The 18944-nt window shown below is 33.8% G+C and overlaps 2 protein-coding genes across 2 annotated transcripts; both read right to left on the minus strand.

Annotated features, from left to right (window-relative positions):
• Window positions 1-2882: 2882 nt before the first annotated feature.
• On the minus strand, window positions 2883-4951 carry LOC130800351 (ubiquitin-like protein 5). The gene is made up of 2 exons (XM_057663829.1): window positions 4561-4951; window positions 2883-3090 (listed from the first exon to the last, which is right to left on the minus strand). The coding sequence occupies exon 1, from the start codon at window positions 4794-4796 to the stop codon at window positions 4575-4577; it is 222 nt and encodes a 73-aa protein (XP_057519812.1). The 5' UTR covers window positions 4797-4951; the 3' UTR covers window positions 2883-3090; window positions 4561-4574.
• Window positions 4952-6500: 1549 nt separating this feature from the next.
• Window positions 6501-17594, minus strand: LOC130800352 (DDT domain-containing protein DDR4-like). Its single transcript, XM_057663830.1, has 12 exons — window positions 16502-17594; window positions 16268-16378; window positions 12461-12547; window positions 12322-12359; window positions 12166-12247; window positions 11780-11886; window positions 11446-11614; window positions 9364-9456; window positions 9081-9204; window positions 8205-8247; window positions 7928-8107; window positions 6501-7838 (listed from the first exon to the last, which is right to left on the minus strand). The coding sequence occupies exons 1-12, from the start codon at window positions 17084-17086 to the stop codon at window positions 7061-7063; spliced, it is 2397 nt and encodes a 798-aa protein (XP_057519813.1). The 5' UTR covers window positions 17087-17594; the 3' UTR covers window positions 6501-7060.
• Window positions 17595-18944: the final 1350 nt, after the last annotated feature.

Consider the following 18944-nt stretch of genomic DNA (forward strand, 5'->3'; position numbering starts at 1 on the left):
GGGCCCCTAATTATTATATAGAAGAGAGACTAATTATTATATAGAAGTGAGAGAGTAGGAGTCTCATGATTAGATAAATATGAATTCGGGTTAGACTTGTTCTAGTTTTTTGGGATGGGCCCGGTGCACAAGCCCCTCTTGCTCTCTCATAGGGCCGGCCCTGCTAATGTCCGCGCTTATGTCTTTATTTGCTAGGCTATATAGAAATAGATGATTCAAAATGCTGATATAGTGAAAACACTAAATTTGGTGCTTAATACACTCTCATAGATTCGTTTAATATGTGCTTATGGACACTCATAAGGTTCATGTTTTAGAATTTCATTTAAACATATTGACAGCTGAAAAGTATTCCCTTAGATCGCGACCTCCTCGTGATGAGGGTATTGGTCTGCATTCTATTCCACCCTTTCCAGACTCTGCTTGGGCGGGATTCTTTGGGATGATGACGACGACAACGACGACAGCTGAAAAGTATATAATGACAGGAAAGTTGGCAAGTTAGCTCAGTAGCTGTGTATACATGTATTCTTGAAAGATCTAACTGCACCCAAAATGAAAGTAGAGATCTTTTGACACTTAGCACCTTAGCTGATCCTTGAACAAGTTTACCCAAGTCTGGCTTCGAGATTGTTTTACATATGTCGCTTCGTATTTCTTTGGAAAATTGACAAATAAAGGTCCAAACTATGCGCCGTTTTCCAAATTTGGTCTCAAGTTGAAATAATGCATAAATGGTCCAAACTCCAAACCATACATTGGACCAGTTATTTGTGGTCCAAAAATAGGTCATTTACTTCATCCGAGTCATTTTTTAGCATATGGAAGAAGTTCATTAATCCCTGAAGGAGGATTGGCGAAGGTTTGTGATTAGGTGAGTCTGTTTATTTCATCTTATTTATTGATACTGCTAGGTTTTTACATTGATTATGAACTATTTTATAGACATGTTGCACACTAGACGTAGACGATGAAGACGAATCGGACAAGGAGGCCGGATTAGAGGAGCAAGTACTATAAAAGGTAATCTTATTTGTTTATTTCATCCTTTGTTGAAACTTGAATTCCCAGGAGTTTAACAAAATTATTTGTTTAACACAAAGAATTTTAATTCCCAGGATTTATTTTCCCAAGCTTGTTTGTTATACTTCATATATTTTCACATTAATTTTTTTGAACAATTCCAACTATTTTTTGGAAATTTAAAAACACCATAGAATTTCTGGATTACATTTCTCAGAATTCTAAACTCTTGCAATATTTTTTTATTAACTAATAAACCTCTCAATTTCTAACTTCCTAAGAATACTCCTCAAAATATTTAGAAAATAGAATTATTAAATGATTTTATTTTGACTAAGCGTGCAATTTGAAAAATGACGGGCAACTGCATCATAGGAGGAAGAAACTGCATCACACCTTTATTTCTCATACTATGCTTCGTGGAGTTTATGGACAGGATGTATGCAATGGTGGGGATTATCTACAGCATTACACAAGGATCCAATAGTAAACATAGAAAATTTAGGAAGAAGGTTTGACACTCCCTATTTTTCGTGCTAGTGAACTCCATTTGGATGGTAAGAAACCAAATTAAAGTTCAGGAAAGAGCTTTGAATAACCAATAGAATCGAGATGATGGAGTAAATTAAACACAAGCTAGGGGAGTGGATTCAATGCTATGAGAAAAATTTGGAAAATTATCAATGGTACCCTTGAGTTTTGACACTTTATCAATGGTACCCTAAGTTTTTTTTATTATCAATGGTGCTCTCGTATTACTGAGCGTTTTACAACCATAACATTTTTTTTTTAACTTTTTCCGTCCAAAATCGTTCAAAACCGTTAACTTTCTTTTATGTTTTAAATTGAAAAATAAAAGAAATAGAAAAAAGTTGACGATTTTGGACAATTTTGAACGGAAAAAGTTTTAAAAATTTACGGTTATAAAATGCTCACTACGAGGGTACCATTAATAATAAAAAAAACTTACGAGTACCATTGATAAAGTGCTAAAACTCAAGGGCACCATTGATAATTTCCCGAAATTCCTTACAATAATTTCCAGTTATGTAAAAATTTGGATGCAAGTCTGAGTTGGAGGAAAGGAATGTAAATTCCTGTATTTCAATTTGGTGCTACTGTAACTATGCATTAGACATAGGGGTAATTAGGAGTTGGTGTTTTGGTGTTCGGAATGTTGTGGAAATGATGATATTTTGTATCTATCTTTGACATATGATTGCATTGCAATTTTCTTATTCTATGGCTTTTCCTACAGAGTTTTTATGCCAGCGAATGATTAAATTGTTTATATGTCTTTTAACTTAATAAAATAAACTACTTATCAAAAAGAAACTCTCTTTGGTGATGACTAGATTACTTGAGCATTCTGGCCATAATGTTTTGTTGTACTAAAGACATGTATCAGGGGCACGAGTACACTCCTTTCATACTCGAACTCTCCTACTGTGTGCTTTCTAGTATTACGACTGCTTGCTAAACGAACCACTGCTGAAATTGATAATTGATGCGCCAACACAAACATATCACCATATTGAACGCTGAGTTAAGGAGACAGAGGGTGATGATTATGAACAATCCAAGATGCCATTATTATTAATAAATTGTTCAGAATTGCACATTCCCCATTTAATTCCCACCCAAAGGAATTTGAATCTGGAAGGATGAACTACATTCATCCCATCAAAAGGCAAGAAATGCTGGTCGCCATGTACACAAATGGTTTGCAGGATCAATTTAGTTGCACAGTTGCTTATAATATACGAAATAAAATAACCATAAGACTCCAAATCACTTACATACTAAAATAATGTATCCATTCAAGTACGGAAGGGAAAACAAAGTGACAAAGGATCAAATGACGATTAGAAGTACAACTTTGAAATGGATAATTTGAATTCAGAAGTACATGTTTTAGATAACCACAAATCTTACAATGTGTTTCTCAGTTGCTTCACAATCAAGAACCAAGACAAGAGGTCCTGCACTCCTGACATTTTATTCACTCACTAAACACAATAGTAAGAAACAGCCATCCTGCTCAATAAGCTCCATTAGCTCTTCAGCCTGCACGAAAAATTCAGTGAGATAAGTAAACACGGGTTGTTAGTTAAACCGAAAGGTTATAAACAACAAACGTCTAATTCAAGCAACAACAACATACTTCTTTTGATACTGAGTAAAAAGTTAACACTGAACTGTTTTTGGATGAAAGGAGTTGTTTTGTAAGAGATAAAGCAGATTGAGGCCCAAGGGTGAGCAATTATCTCATACTATTAAATTAGTAGATGAGCCCCAAGAAACCCTTTCCAATAAATAGTCCTACTAGTTAATAGATTCAATTTTCAAGTTCAATCATATAATAAAGAAGCATGATTTTGCTGGGGTTGGGGTAGAAATGGGGATAGTAATCAAATGCGATGCACATTGATGGAGAGACACTGTAAATTGAAGAACTAATAATAACTAAGCACCAAATATTGATCTCTTCATCTATTGGAAAATCCTGCTGGGGGTGGGTAGAAATGGGGACAGTAATCAATCAAATACGATGCACATTGACGGATAAAGTGGGTAAAATTGAAGAACTAATAAAAACTAAGCTCTAAATATTGATCTCTTCATCTACTGGAAAATCTTCGTAAGTGACTACAAAAAACAAGTCCGTGTGCGATGAAGTATAGGTGTACTGGTTCATTTGGAGGGATGAGTGTATCTGCATATAGATGCCTGTTAAACAATTAAAACTTATAACAGATACATATTATAGTCGTCAAGAGCTGAGTTTAACAATCTCATGCATATTGTACACACACCATCTTCAATCAGCAGTGCTGTCTTTGTGACAGAATGAAACCTTCAATCTGCTAAACCCCACCCCGGGTGAAAGCCACTTAATAACATTGGGCAATGAAATATTGTGATGAAAGGATGATCATCCGTATTTCACTTCTATAACATTCTGATAATTAGTTTTGAGTATAAATTGGTGATATTAACAAACTCAATTCATGTAACCTGGTGTTAATTTGACAGTAAATACATGATGTGTTAATCCTCCCTTTATTTAATACAAACTTAAAAATCAAATAATTTTAATAATGTGTTTTTAAAAATTATAAAAAAAAAATGATATCATAGAAGTATATATGAGACAATACTATCAAATGTTTTATTATATATTGAATAAATGAGAAATCATAAACCCTAAAATTGGTTAATTCTATTTTAAAAAAACATATGAAAACAGTAGTATACAATAGGCTATAGTACCAATAAACTTCTAAAGAGACCTGAATTTAAGGAAACGCCCAATACATACAACTTTATCACATATCGGATTACCGTCAGATAAAAAATAGGGTATAGGTTTGCAATTTGTTTATCAAATCCATTGTCCAAAAATCAATAAAAAAATACCAAATTCTTCAGTAATTGAAAACATCACGTACAACTGAAATAAGATCATCAAAAACAAGAAATTAAACATAAACACGATAAAATTTCACATAAAAGGGGAAAAAGAGAGAAATCTACCAGAAAGATAGAAATTAATTGTAGTACAGTTCAAGACCCATGCCGTCATGAATCTCATAATCCTTCAAAGTGATATGATCTTTGTAGATGTTGTACCACTTCTGAATTCTGATCTTATCGGAACGAGTACCAGTTTGAGCAGCTACAAGCTTCTTAAGATCGCCAATAGTATCATCTTCGTTACACTTCACTCGAACTTTCTTCCCCAACCTATCGTTCAACACCACCTCAATCATCTTTCCTTCTCTCTTTTCTTCACCACACAATCTGAAATTGGAATTGAGAATTTTTCCAGTAACCCTAATCCCCAGATTGATAAAGGGGTTTAAATATTTATAAAGGCCGAACGTAACTTGACGGAATGTCCAAATCAGATTCTGGAACGTAATCTAAACGCGGAATTGCGGTTTTATTTCTTTATTCTTTTCCGATTATTTTGATGGGTGAAATTCCGTGGGATTAAGAAAAGGAAATAGTTAAAAATAAAGCAGTTTCATCTGCCGAAAATAAAGAAGCTGGTTATAAAATAATTATGTTAGTTAATTTTTAGCATATATATATAAATATATATATATATATATATATATATATATATATATATATATATATATATATATATATATATATATATATATATATATATTAAAGGAGAAAGAGAAGGATTTTTGTTTGATTTTATTTTGTTATTATATATAAAAAAATAATACTATGTTATAAAGTAAGAACATTTTAAAAATTTATATCATAGTTACTTTTCTGTGTAACATAGTTACTTTTACAATTATGGTTATTTATTTTTTTAAATTTTAAAATAAGATAAGATAAAAAATTTAAAATGCACAACAATAATATAAAAATATTAATCTTCAAAAAATTATAATCAACTATATAATCGGAAAAATAAGTTCAAACGGTAGTCTGTATGAATTATTCATCTCTATTTATTACTTCAATTCTTATCTTTATATATTAATCCTATCTTTGTACTATCTCAATCGTTGTGAGATTAAATTAATAGCAAATGAATGATCGTACTCTAAAGTTTGTGTACATTAAAATTGCAGAATATAATTAAAAGAAAGTAAAAACAAAAATGATGTGTGTGGACTCAAATTATGAAGAAGAAAATAGTGGAAATGTTACAAAAAATAAAAACATTACAAAATGGAAGAAACATATATCATCTAAACATAAAAAGCAACATAATTTAGAGAGAAAAAGAATTTCAATTCCAAACTAAAACTTAAATGTTAATCCCTATATTCATATTTAACCAAGCAAAATGAAAGATTAAACAACCTTTTTATGAGCTTAATCAAATTTAAATATTTATAAGAAAGATTATTAAACAATGCCAAAACGCAAATTATAGCACTAAAAGTTTAAGAATTGTAACTTATCTTAATAGTTGAAAGTTTTCTCTTTTACGAGTTAAATTCTCATTATCTATTCGAATATTAGTTCTCCTTTCATTTCTTGCTTGTACAGAATTCTCCTTATCACAAAATAAAAAATCTTAAACTGTAATTTAACGATGTGAAAAACACTTATAAATAACTGATCCACACCAAAGAATGTTTTATGACTAACACTCCAATCAAATAATAAACCACTTAAGATAATACGTCTCTAGTCATAATTGTTGGAAATGTACATTCTACAAAGACGCTTTGTGCACCGAGCTATGCCTTTTATCATTGCACGCAACTTTATCCATAGTAGCAACAAATCCTATAATAAGGATTCGTTGAATTCGTAGCTTTAATGCTTTGTAGAAACTTAACCGTGCCTGAACCTCAGAAGGAAACGTGATACTTTCTCCGTTCTATTATACTTGCAACTGATAGTGACGACAAATTTTCATACAAATGTCACAATCGGTTGCAAGTATTTCAGAATAAAGGTAATACAAAGTTGACAATCAAAAACAGAGAAACAGATAACAGGAATTCCAGCATATGTGCATGTTATAAAGGGAGCAGCTACAGGGCAACAAAAATACTAGTGTTATTAAGATACAGAGAACCAGCAGGAATCCCATCAGAAAATTACGAATTTTTTCATAAGCCAACCCTACCAGCCCTTCTACATAATCGTACAATCGATATTTATCGTTCAACAAAAATTTAGAACAGGCGTTTAAATTTGAACCTCGGCTACCCTTCTGGTCAAGATGCTATTATACACTAAACGAACTTGACAATTTCGGCTCCCTCTTAAATTCTGTTGATGTTTGAAGTCTGTAAAATGACTGACTACTCAAATCTACCGTTCTTCTGCAATGTGTTGCTCCACTGTGGAAAAAACTAGAATAAATTGCATACCAGGAACTCCCCGAGTATTGCCACGAAAGAAAATCCTCTGAGTGAAAGTAAACTTTCATGGGCTTGATAGTAAGCTCTCGAAATTTCCATATATGATACAACTAACCACCCTAGAGGAGGAAAAGAGATAAAGAAGAGGAAACTCGAACCTTTTGGTGTCGTAAAAAAGGCATCACCTACTCACCTTTCGGATCATCATCCTTCACGAAAGCACTGGATCCATCATCAAAACCGGAACCAGGTGCTAGTTCGTTAAGATCAAGAAATTGCCTTGTAGCTCCAATCCCATCTGGATCATCTTGTTTCGGACTTTCGGACTTTGCTGGGGGCCCATTTTCATCGTTCTCTGTATCCATGGGAGTAAACTGACCAAACCCTTTTCGCTGCTGATCTTCCGGATTACCCTCATCATCAGAATTCTGACTTTCGGTTGAGTAATCCGGCTCCGCATCATCGGTTGCCTCAAACTGGCTCTCGGATGCAGCATTTGTCTTCCCGTGTTTCATCGATGTCTCTGTTTCAGATTCGGATAGCTCTAATTGCCGATAATCAATACGGTTCCTCGTGGCCCGTTTGCTGCGCCTTAAACCCGAGTCCAAGTCATCAACTGACCTTATTTTTGTTCCTCTCCTAGTCCGGCCCTCGGGTTTATTGAACCTTCCTTTTCTGGGTGGTTGGTCACTATCATCACTAAAGCTCATTGAATCTTCTTCCTCCTCTTCTTCCACATCGTCATCACCATTTTCCTCGCTCCAATTATATTCCTCGTCTCCTTCACCTTCAGAGCTGCTCGTTAGTCTCTTCTTATGTTTACGCTGCTGCAAATATTCCTCATCATAAACCGCTTCTCCAACTATATCATCATCACTGTTGAAGTATTCCTCATCATTGTCTGAAACTGCTTCAACAAAATCTTTCATAGAATATCTCTGAGGTCGCTGTCTCCTCCGGTTGCTAAGCATCAAAGTAATTGTTGAATTGTCAAAATAACTAAAAAGAACGAAGTAACCTGAAAAAGAAAAGCTTAAATCTAGAGATCTAACCTACGATCCAATGGCTCAGAGTTGTCGTCTACATCCATTTCATCAAAATCATCGGGAGATGGGGGACTAAATGACACGTGATCAGAGGTGTGAGATGAGCCATTCCATCTACCATTGGCAGACGGCTCAGATCTGACAGCTTCTCTTTTAATTCCAGGCTCTGGTGATGGCTGCTTGCGCCTGATGAGATGCAAAAGAATCAAATAATTAAATTAGTACGAACAACAACTACAAAGCAAGAATTCATATGAATAATGCCCGCTAGAGTTTCCCATACTTGGTAATCTTGATAGCCTCATTGATTGAACGATCAAAATCATCTGCGCAACAAGTTCAACAAAGCCAACGAGTCATAAGGCACGCACCAGCAACAATTTACATATTTGTACGAAAGCATAGGCAGGGCCCGAAAAGAGATTATTCCTGGATAATCGTAAGATATAACTTCGAGGTCTATTCTACTAAAGACACAGCTACATAAAAAGAGCAAAGATGCTCATCACAACTATAAATGCAAGAATTCCAATAAAATTGTAAGACATACCATTAAGTCCATCTCATTTAAATGAAAAAACATAAAATAAGAAATAAATTCATCCCAAATCTTATCATTAACATTTCTAATTCCTCAAAAAGTATCTTGGTACACTACTTGGTGCAATCAGTTCGCAAATTTTAAGATTAACCACTGTCACGTGATGGACTAATCTCCTTGCGAATCGCGAATTAAAAAAAATTTTAAAAGCAAATTAATTGGCGTAACAATTCATAAAAAAAAAAAAGAAAATTGACAATTAAAAACTTGAGCCAAACCCAATTTTAAAAAATTTGTTATACATTTGTCTCATGTCCTATATCTTTGGGCATGAAAAGAACTATATTTCTCATCCTACTTCAGCCTTCTTAGTAATCATATGTTCGCAGATGCTAGATGCTATTCCTAATTTGCAACGAGTCTATGCCACTATGTGAAACTGCTAAAAAGGAATATTGCTCGTCTTTAGGGCGATTTCAAGTTGCACCAAGATAGGTCTTTTCACACTTACCAGATGTATAGGTAAAATGGTAGATCAACAAAGTATAAAAAACTAAAAAGATGCCCGCGTCATAAGGTAGATGCAAAAGCATCTATTAGTATTTTGGACGTTCTTACCAAAAGTGTAAGTTACAGATTTCCTTTCACGAAGGGAGCGGCCACCACCAAGTCCGTCCATGGTGACAAAATTATCCAGAAGAAGAGCTTGCCTTTGTTGCTTTTTCAGCATTTTTTCTTTTTTCTGTTGAGAAAGGCAGAACACCAAACAAGGCAACATGCATAAGCATAGCACGGTAATTTGAAGACGTCAAATTTTCCAAACGTGAAAGTGGGAAGCAAGATCCGATGAGGGAAGCAACTGCGAATCCAAGTAACAGTGAGGAGAAAACATTTTTTTTACCTTGTGAACTTTCTCGATCTCAGGAAGCTTATCGATCTTTAACTTCTTTCCAAGGGACGCTTCGGTTCTGTTCTTGCTAGCAAAAAGCTTCTCCTGCAAGCAGAAAAATGGATGCTAAGAAAGAAGTTCCCTTCACAAGTTATAGCATCATATGATTGCAAGATTTACCGATCCTTCATACGGAGTTTTCTTCACAAGTTGCATATACTTTCAAAAACCCGATGTACCTTTTTAAAAGACAATTTTTATAGTTTTATTAGCTTTGGGCATCTCGTTCGTTGTTTTTCTTTTCCTTTTATGTGTGATTGCTTATAGGCCAATTACATAATTCGATAGCAGTTAAACGACTATTTGAACATTGCCACCTAATCTAATGTCACTTTTAGGATTTTTCACCTGATCTAAACTTTTTTTCAATTATGCAACCTTTCTAATTGCAAACTTCAGATTCATCTCCACTTTATGTTTCCATTAACCTTCCGCCCACCTTTCAAACCTTTCACCATTAAACCAAAAAATGTACCAACAAATATTTTGAAAATTTTTAATAGGAAAAATTATCAGGAATAATACAACCTTTTGCTTATTTTCCTATAATAATACTAACTTTTGATTAACCATGAATAATACCAACTTATGAAGGTGTTTCCCTAGAGTATACCTAACATGTTCTATAGGTGATTATATTAAAAAAAATTTAGTAAATTAGTTAATAAACTAAAGTTGGTATTATTTTAGGAAAAACCCCCCAAAGTTGGTATTATTTATGGTTAATCAAAAGTTTGTATTATTGTAGGGAAATTAACAAAAGGTAGTATTATTCACGGTAATTTTTCCTTTCTAATATAAATGTTATTCTTTATCCGAAAAATTCTTTGTACCCATAATAATTAGATTCTCTACATCCTCAAATGTTATGAGTTTCTTTTACTAAGGTGAACAAACAATCAGCTCTTCAGCCAGAAGTAGAAAGAAACCCCAAATTTATACCAGCAAATGTATCAGATTAACAAAATCAACGCATGACTATAGTGCAAAAGTTTAGATGTGGGTGCAGGCAGTAACGACTGTAAAACAACTTTCGCGGTCCATGTTGGGGTTGTCTCGACCTATATTTCCATCATGCCAAACTCAAAAACGTTTAAAATACATCGTGATAAGGTGATGCGGTTGATTTTGCACTACGGTAAGAGCCATGGAAGGAGCTCGGGAAAACCATAAAAAAAAAAAAAAAACAAGTGATACCTTCTAATAATAAGATATAAGTAAAAACTAAAAGAGCATGGAAAAATTAAGGGAAACGAAAAAAAGGGTCCAACTTTTAGAAATATTATACACATATGGTGCCTGAGAGCATGATATAGGCCAAGCTAATCATCCCTCGTTAAACATGGATAAACTAGTGAAAAAAGGTGGACCCGGTCGGTTTCAAATTGATCAGGTTTTCTCTAACTGGGCAAGTGTGTATATTATTGTATTCTTATCTCTTTATACATCAAAAAATCATGACATACTCCTATGTCCCTTTGATTTTGCTAGATTGCGGAAATCCAAGTAAGAGCTTTTTGTGTATTGTTTAGCAAAATCAAAGAGACGTAGGTAGTATATTTTAGTTAAAATTTGATATTAATTTATAATAGAGCTAAAAAGAGCTTTTCTAGTCTTAGTTGTAGAGTATGGACACAAATCATAGATAATTGAAGGAAAAGTAGTATGTTCTAACTCAGGGTAAGAAACATTGATGCGAATCACAAAAAGATACCAAATTTTAGGAAAATGAGTGGGGTTGATTGGGTCTTGGTCATGCCGTGTCGTGTTTAGTCAGAATTTTGGAACGAAAAAAGGGCAATGTCCAAAGGACTGGAAAGTGGAAATGATGTTAATAGGAAACTGCTATTCTTCTGAAGTGTAGAGGCCAGAAACATTTAGTTTTCCGGTTTTAAATTTACAAGAACCCTTCTCATCCATGAAAATAATATTTGGAAAATTAAAATTTTTTTGACTAACAATTCATTAGATTTTTCATTTAACATACTCATAGTCATTGGAGTTCAAAAGCAAAAGGTAAATTCAAAGACTTACAGAAACATCCAGGAATTCATCCAGATTAGTCGCCACTGTTTCCCACTCATAAATTGTGCTAGGAAGAACATGAGAACCCTTAGTCTTTCCCTTCTTCCCCTCAACCTTCAACTCAACTTTCCTGGTTTCCCGATATAGCCTATGGCCCACAAACTCATCATCTTCATACCTGAAAAGAGTAACCAACATTAACTTAAAACCTGATGGAAAATCAAATTTACTTGTTTTAAAGGTGCAAATTAGCTAAAAACAAATCACGAAAGATCACTTCAATCGCTTTAAGTAACAGCATGAAAGACAGCTAGAAACTAGGATAAGAGAGCAGTTGTATTACCAATAAGAAACTCCATGTGAATCACCACCAATCCTCTCTTTTCGAAATGCTGAAAGCTGACCACCGTGTTTGAGCGAATTCTCAATATAACCCCTGATATCATCTTGCTGCAGATTACAGAAAAAAAAAAAAAAAAGATAAATGACTACAGATATCTTCAAACCCGACTCCGTACATATGACCATAAAGCATCCTCATCTGCTTCCTAGTCAGAAAATGGAGAATAATGGTGATACTAATATGAAAGAAAAAGTCATTCGGTAAATTAAATAATATAATTAAGTTCACCAAGCCTTGTAGCAAACGGACATCAACAAAAACAGAATGATATGCAAGTCACTTTTAACAATACAATGAGAAGGTGAGCCACTAGAGAATGGAGATACCTCAACACGAATGTCACAAAGGGCTTTTAGGATCACCACACGTACCCCTGGATCAAGTGTCTTGTATGTTTCAATCTCAGCCCTACAAAACAGTCAGAACTCTCATAAACAGAACCACCAAACTCCAAAAGCAATAATAGATCCAGAGTTACACACCCATGATTGGTGACTATAGGTAACTCCCCTTCCGCAACCTGCAACAAAGTCGAAAGTTCATATCAAACAGAAGACAATGCGACAGCAAGTCACTAAATACAAAAAAAAAGAAAAAAAAAAAACTTAGCGTCACATTTACCCAATGCCACCAGTCTCGCAGCTTTCTACAAAGCACGGTCACCCAAGTGTCAGGTCCACAAGCCATTCGAATAACCGGAGGAATTGCCTAGCAGAATTAAGAAATAATTTAATGAATTGATGCACTCAAGAGAACAAAGTCAAACAAACAAAACTTGCAGACAGGCAAGTAGACAATTTTTATCCTAGGAAGCAAATAATGAATAAATGCTTTTCTATTTCCTCATCACATCTTTTTTTTTTGTTCAGTTTTTTTCGTTTAATTAACAGAACAATCATTTCATGGACTTAAATTAGCATGGCTCAAGTTATAAAGAGAACAACAAATAATTTCCCTTTAATGCAAAAATACGGTTTTGATAACGGCAAGAAACAGATTTTGCAGCCAATGCAGATGGTTTTACTGTCGCCTATATTTCGGTCTTGGTAAACTCAAAAAATTTCATCATACAGTCGCGGTACATTGATGTGGCCTTTTTAGCACTATTCATTGCTAACACATCCTTCTCACTTAAGATTCTGCCATGTTGGACCACAAGTATAACAAGATAAGAAAAGCAATAGGGTGAGCTTCTTGCTTTTATTTGAGTATCAGAAATCAGATGCATCAAGATTTAGCGTAAATTTGTTAGAGGAATCATGTATGGTGAACTTGAAGATTTTTTATAAACTTCAAAGGCTTGAGTTGAATCTTCATACAATTTCTACTTCCCTAAAAGTTGAGTTACGGTGGCTGCGAAGTGTGAATACAACAGAAAAATTTCTACACTATCAAGGAAGTCCAAGAAAGCTAGTAACCCTTTTAATATTTTAACGAGTTGCTACTTTGTAACAGCCCAATTCCAATACATAATCAGAGAGATATGACTATCGTTGAGTGAATGTTTCAAGTATTCAGGGTCAATCTTTCAAAGTTATTGACTAATATGTGTTGCATGGGATTCAGAGTTTGCCTCAAGTGGAGAAGTGTGATTGGGGTTTTATGTGATCAACAAGAGTTCCTCAAAGGCTAAAGGAAAATTTTATTGGACATCCATTAAACCAATATGGAAGATAAAGGTAGTTGAGAGCATAAGAAACATATGCTACAAAATATGATGGATGAGCAACCATACTTCGGAAATAAAATTAGGAACAAAGACAAATGGGGTTAAAAGTTTCCCATGTTAAGATAACATGACAAAAAATCATCTTTGCAGGTTTGGGCATGTGCACAAAGATTGAAACAACAAAGATGGAAATTGTAATCATGAGACTTCAAAAGAGGAAGAGAGAGGTCAAAGATGAAATGGATGGTAGGAATGAGGAACGATGCGAGACATCTAATCTAAGCGAAAAAGTTCACAAGAACAGAGATAAAAATACATGGAAGGGTACTAATGTGAACAATCACCAAGACTAAAGTCTTGGTTCATTTACTCGAACTTGTTTCATGAGATTAGGGCTTTGACATTATTGTTGTTGTGACCAAAAGTAAGGGAAAATGAACTACTGGGGAGAAAGAGTATGTCAATTCAAAAGGTCAAAAAATGCCATCCGATGTTGCATATGATCTTCGACTACGGAACCACACTGGATTACAAGACGATGGTTCAAATTACAACTTTGAAAATTTAGGATATGGAGACACTGTTCCAATTCTGGACAAGGGTACAACATTTTGTTACAATATGAACCTAAATTTTTCTTATAGAGGTAGACGAGCAGTTGGAAATCAATAATGTTGATGGTGGCTGCGACTTCTAATAAGGACTAGGGAACCATGGGCTTGCACATGCTTTAGTATGAAAACCCTAACAACCACTTAACAAAAGGGAAATCAATAAATTAATTCCAAAAAAGCAAGGGAAAAATCAATTGTCATCCAAAAATCACATGAGAGAACATGCAAACTTTTAGCTTTATGATATAAGCTATGTCAGAGCCTTAATCTCAAAAGAGTGAAAAGTCTACTAAAACAACGTTGGCTTATAAGAGACGAGTGAAAAAATTGCAAGGGCAAGGAGAGATAGGAATATACAACTAAACAGAAAGGGGAAAAAGGACAACAGCACCATAAATGACTCAAGAAACACGAGTGCAAGAATTTTGAAAACAAAAGACTAAACCAGCCTCTACAAAGTACAAACATTGTCTCTCAAGGCCTCATTCAAGAATATCCCATTATCTCCATGGTAGATTTCTACATATTTCTGCTCATAGAGACCTTAGTCATTGGAATTCACTTCCATTTATTACTTGTTTTAAATCGAAGCATTAGCATTAAAGAATTTCAAAAGGCATTTCCTTAGTCCAAACTACATTTCCTCCGATCACCATATACATCACTCACTCTAGCTAACTTATTAGTTGGTTTGTTTCTTTCTCATTTCACATGCGATTTATTGTGAGCAAGAAAGATTTGAAAAAATCTGCTATGGATAAATTTTCATCTACAACATTACCAAAGTTCTCTTTTTATCTCGCTAAGATGATAGAATAGCTTTAGATTATCCACTACAAAAATCCAGTTATGTAGCCCAGCTTCCAATTCATTACCGAAAAGGTGCAAGTCTCAATCATTAATATATCTTCCCATTGTTCCAACTTCCAAATGCTTCCCATTTAATAACCAATTCGGGAGAGCGTTTCTCAGGATAGTCTAACCCACAAAATGAGAACAAAAACGACATTGCTTTCTTTTGAAAGGAACGCAAAAGTAATCTCCTCTACTAACATAATCATAGTTTACTCACAATTCCAAATAACTAAATCAGAGAGCTACTGCCTATGACAATGATATTTCAATACGATCTCCGTTGAAACATTAAAGGACGTAATGAGCCATTCCAAGATGCAAATGACATCAAAAGCAACTTATTCATTAACCCACACTACTTGTCCTATTACTTACAAGATGTCAGCTCTAGATATCCAAGAAAAAAACACTCCAATATTGTAGAAAGATTAGCTTGACTTGAACCTCAAGGCTCAAAGTACAACAAAACAAGCATCTTATCAAGCTCTTCCCAATTTGTATTCCAAATAAACATCCCTAATTCAATCAGATTCAGGGACTACAGCATGATATCTTAATCTTAATACTATAAAGGTGTGTTATCATCAACAGGGAGAACTAGGGACAAGCATTTGAAGTCGCCAACATATCTAGAAAGAAATAATCTCACAAAATTCATTTCAATTTCTCTGGATTTGTTTCCTAAGTTCAGAATAAATGAGTCCCAAGTTCAAACAAGTTTAGCTTTTCAAACAAGTCCCAAATTTCATTTCACTGAACTTATCTATAACCACAAATAATATGACACCTACGTTCGCAAAGTTTAGATTTTAGCCATTCAACCATCCTCCAAATTCCACCAAATTGAGCGTCTACTATGTAGTACTCCTATGTCCATCTTTCGTAAATTTAAGTGGAGCATATACAATTGCATGATTTAGCAAGCCCATACAATAAAATCTATCTTAAGTTCATTACAAGAAAGAAAAATTACCCTGAATAATATAAACTTTCTCTAATTTCCCTACCATAATACCAACATTTGATTAATCATGAACAATACCAACTTAGGAGGGTGTTTTCCTAGAATAATACAACTTTTATATAACCATTGATTAGTTCACTTAGACAATGTAGATAAGCATGGATCAATCTTCTCATAGTATACTATCCACGCTCAATCCCCTTGAATAAATTTAATACCAAAATGAACGCAGAAGAACACATACATTGTTTTGTAAGTACATAGAGAAATTAACAATCCATAGAGAATTTTTTTTCAAAAACTGAACTAAAATGCAAGGCACCAACCTTTAACAATGGTATATGTACATCATTCAAAGTACTATTGGGAGTAAGCAATGCAGTCTCCAACTCCTCAGCACTGAACTCAGCTGTAATATTCAAAACTTCCCTAAATACCTAAAAAAAGACCCACAAACAAAAACAGTTGCATCAATCTCAAAACTCAATAAAAACCAAATAAATCAAAAACCCAAAAAATAAAAATAAACAAAATTCCATTTCTTTTATAAATTAACTAACATTGAAGAAATTAAGTATTGAAGCCAATTCCCACATAGACCTCAACTTCCACCGCGGCATTTGCTCTAATGTAGGTGGGTTCACCAATGGTATCACAGCCTTACTACATTGCTCCTTAGGCTCATCCTCCTCCTCGTCCTCCGCATCCTCGTCCTCCACCACCACTTTCTCTTTTTTCGGTGGCCTCGGCCTCCGCTCAATTATTGGTGGGTCCACGTATTTAGCGGGCCGTGCTGTACAAGCCCGAGTGGGCCTTTCTCTTCTTACTATAACATTATTATTATTACTCTCCTTCTCGCCATTCTTGCTATGACTCTTACTACCTACAGCTTCTTCATTACTACCCAAGTTTTTCTTGCTTTCTTCCGCAATTGGGCAAGTCTCTTTAGCTTTTTCGGTTACCGTTTCGATTTTGATTTCTGGGTTGTTGGTGGTTAGAGATTTTGATGCATCCCCATTGCTCTCAGTTTCACCAGAAGATCTATGGATCGGGGCCGAAACTGCGTCGTCCATTGCAGGAAGATCAAAAAGGTGAAGATTAGGGCAAATCAAGGCGGGATTTGGCAAAAGATCATAGCTTTGCATTGAAAAAAATTAAAGAAACTAAGTTCAAGCTTTTGGGTACTTGAAAACACATAAGAAAAAGTGAAAAAACCCCAGAAAATTTCATCAATTTACATACTAATCTTCTCTTCTTCTGCCCCTTTTTCGTGTCACACAAAATCTAGAAGGAGAAAAAATAGGGGTTTTGGATACCCAATTTATTTATTTATTGGGAAGAAAAGTTGAGAACTTTTTAATTGTTGGGATTTTTGATGGTATCTAAGCTCAAATTAAACCCATTTATTTCAAGGATTGTTAATGCGTAATTTAAAATTCAAGGGTTTTGGGTATTACCAGAGTTAAATTGTTGTCTTTGCTGAAAATTTGGGTATTGAAGAAGGGGGGAAAGGGTTTGGTAATTAGGGCAACTGGGTAAAAAAAAAAGGAGGAATTGGGTTCACAGACGACAAACCGGAAATAGGAAGAAAGAAGACTACAAAGAATCTTGTTTCTACGCCTTGGAGTAGTAGTATTTCTTTCTTGCTTCTTCCCTTTATTTCTTTTTGGTCAAGCGAAATTGTCAATGATAAATCACTGTTTTTTATATTGTTTAAATTCATATAAATTCAATTATTTGTAATATTTAAATATTTATTTTTCATCTAAAAAGTAAATTTATATAAAAATAAATAATAGATAAATTTATTTTTAACGAATCGTGAGAAAATGACTTGTTATATTTTTTTTTTCTACATTGTCATTCTTTTTGAACAAGTATTTTACCTCTTTTTTAGAGTTGGATTTTGCTAACTTTGAAGGGGTGTTTGGCATGGGGGATTATGGGGTGGGAATGGAAATTTAATTTCCAAATTTCATAAAATTCCATATTTGATAAATAAGATTGGAATTAAAAATGAGAATTGGAAATGGGATTATATCCCATGAATTCTCAGGGTTTCAATATCAAAGGGACAAGTATTAGAGGGTGGGAATTAGATTTTAGGTGGAAAAGACTTTTTTACTCTTATGTATACAATTCCACATGTTTTTTTTTTCAATTTTTAATGGGGTAAAATTATAAATTAATATTTTATTTTTAATATATATTCACAATTTTCAACTTATTCCCATTAACATACTAAATAAGGGAATGAAAATATATTATACAAATTTTTAACAATCAAATTTCAGTCTTAATTTCACATTTTTATTCCCAAATTCTCATTTCTATATACCAAATAACCCTAAAGAAAAGATTTGGATTTTATTAATTAGTATCTTGTAACATTTTTTGTCAATTATTGAGTAAACACTAATTTATAATTGATTTTAATAATTAAGTACTAAAAAATTTATCTAAAGTGGAAGTCTGACCAATATAAATTCGATTTTTGACAATCTACTTATCCTTCAATGTCTCCCATTTCTTTTATCCATAATCATCTTATAATTGAGAAGATCTCCAAATTTTTTTTAATTTCTAATTGACAAACTAGAAACAAATGAATCTCAAAAAATATAAGTTTTTTATGTTTAACAAATAAAATATACTCCCTCCACACCAATATAAATGTCCCATTTCCTTTTTTGACAAAACCATATTATTTGTCTCATTTCTATTTTTGTCAATCTTTTTTTTATCTAAATATCCTTAGTTTATACAAGTAATTACGAATATACCCCCATATACCTTACTTATCCAACTACCTTTCACTACTTACCCTTTACTATTTACCAAATTACCATCTTTTCAATAGACCTCACACCACTCTTAATATCCATGCCCAAGCAAATGGGACATTTATATTGATGTGGAGGGAGTATATTTTATAATAAAAACTAAAATTTAGAAATTCTATTTGATATATCAAATGAAGAGAATTCAAAAGAGATAAAAATG

The sequence above is a fragment of the Amaranthus tricolor genome, chromosome 14 (assembly GCF_026212465.1).
Source record: "Amaranthus tricolor cultivar Red isolate AtriRed21 chromosome 14, ASM2621246v1, whole genome shotgun sequence".
Lineage (NCBI taxonomy): Eukaryota > Viridiplantae > Streptophyta > Magnoliopsida > Caryophyllales > Amaranthaceae > Amaranthus > Amaranthus tricolor.

Bases quoted from the DNA above. Each gene is read 5' to 3' on its own strand.
- LOC130800351 (XM_057663829.1), bottom strand. From the start codon at position 4,796: ATGATTGAGGTGGTGTTGAACGATAGGTTGGGGAAGAAAGTTCGAGTG.
- LOC130800352 (XM_057663830.1), bottom strand. From the start codon at position 17,086: ATGCAAAGCTATGATCTTTTGCCAAATCCCGCCTTGATTTGCCCTAAT. The intron at 11,887-12,165 runs GTATCTCCATTC...TGTAATCTGCAG, and splicing joins TTTGTGACATTCGTGTTGAG to CAAGATGATATCAGGGGTTA. The intron at 8,108-8,204 runs GTATGGGAAACT...GCATCTCATCAG, and splicing joins GAGGCTATCAAGATTACCAA to GCGCAAGCAGCCATCACCAG.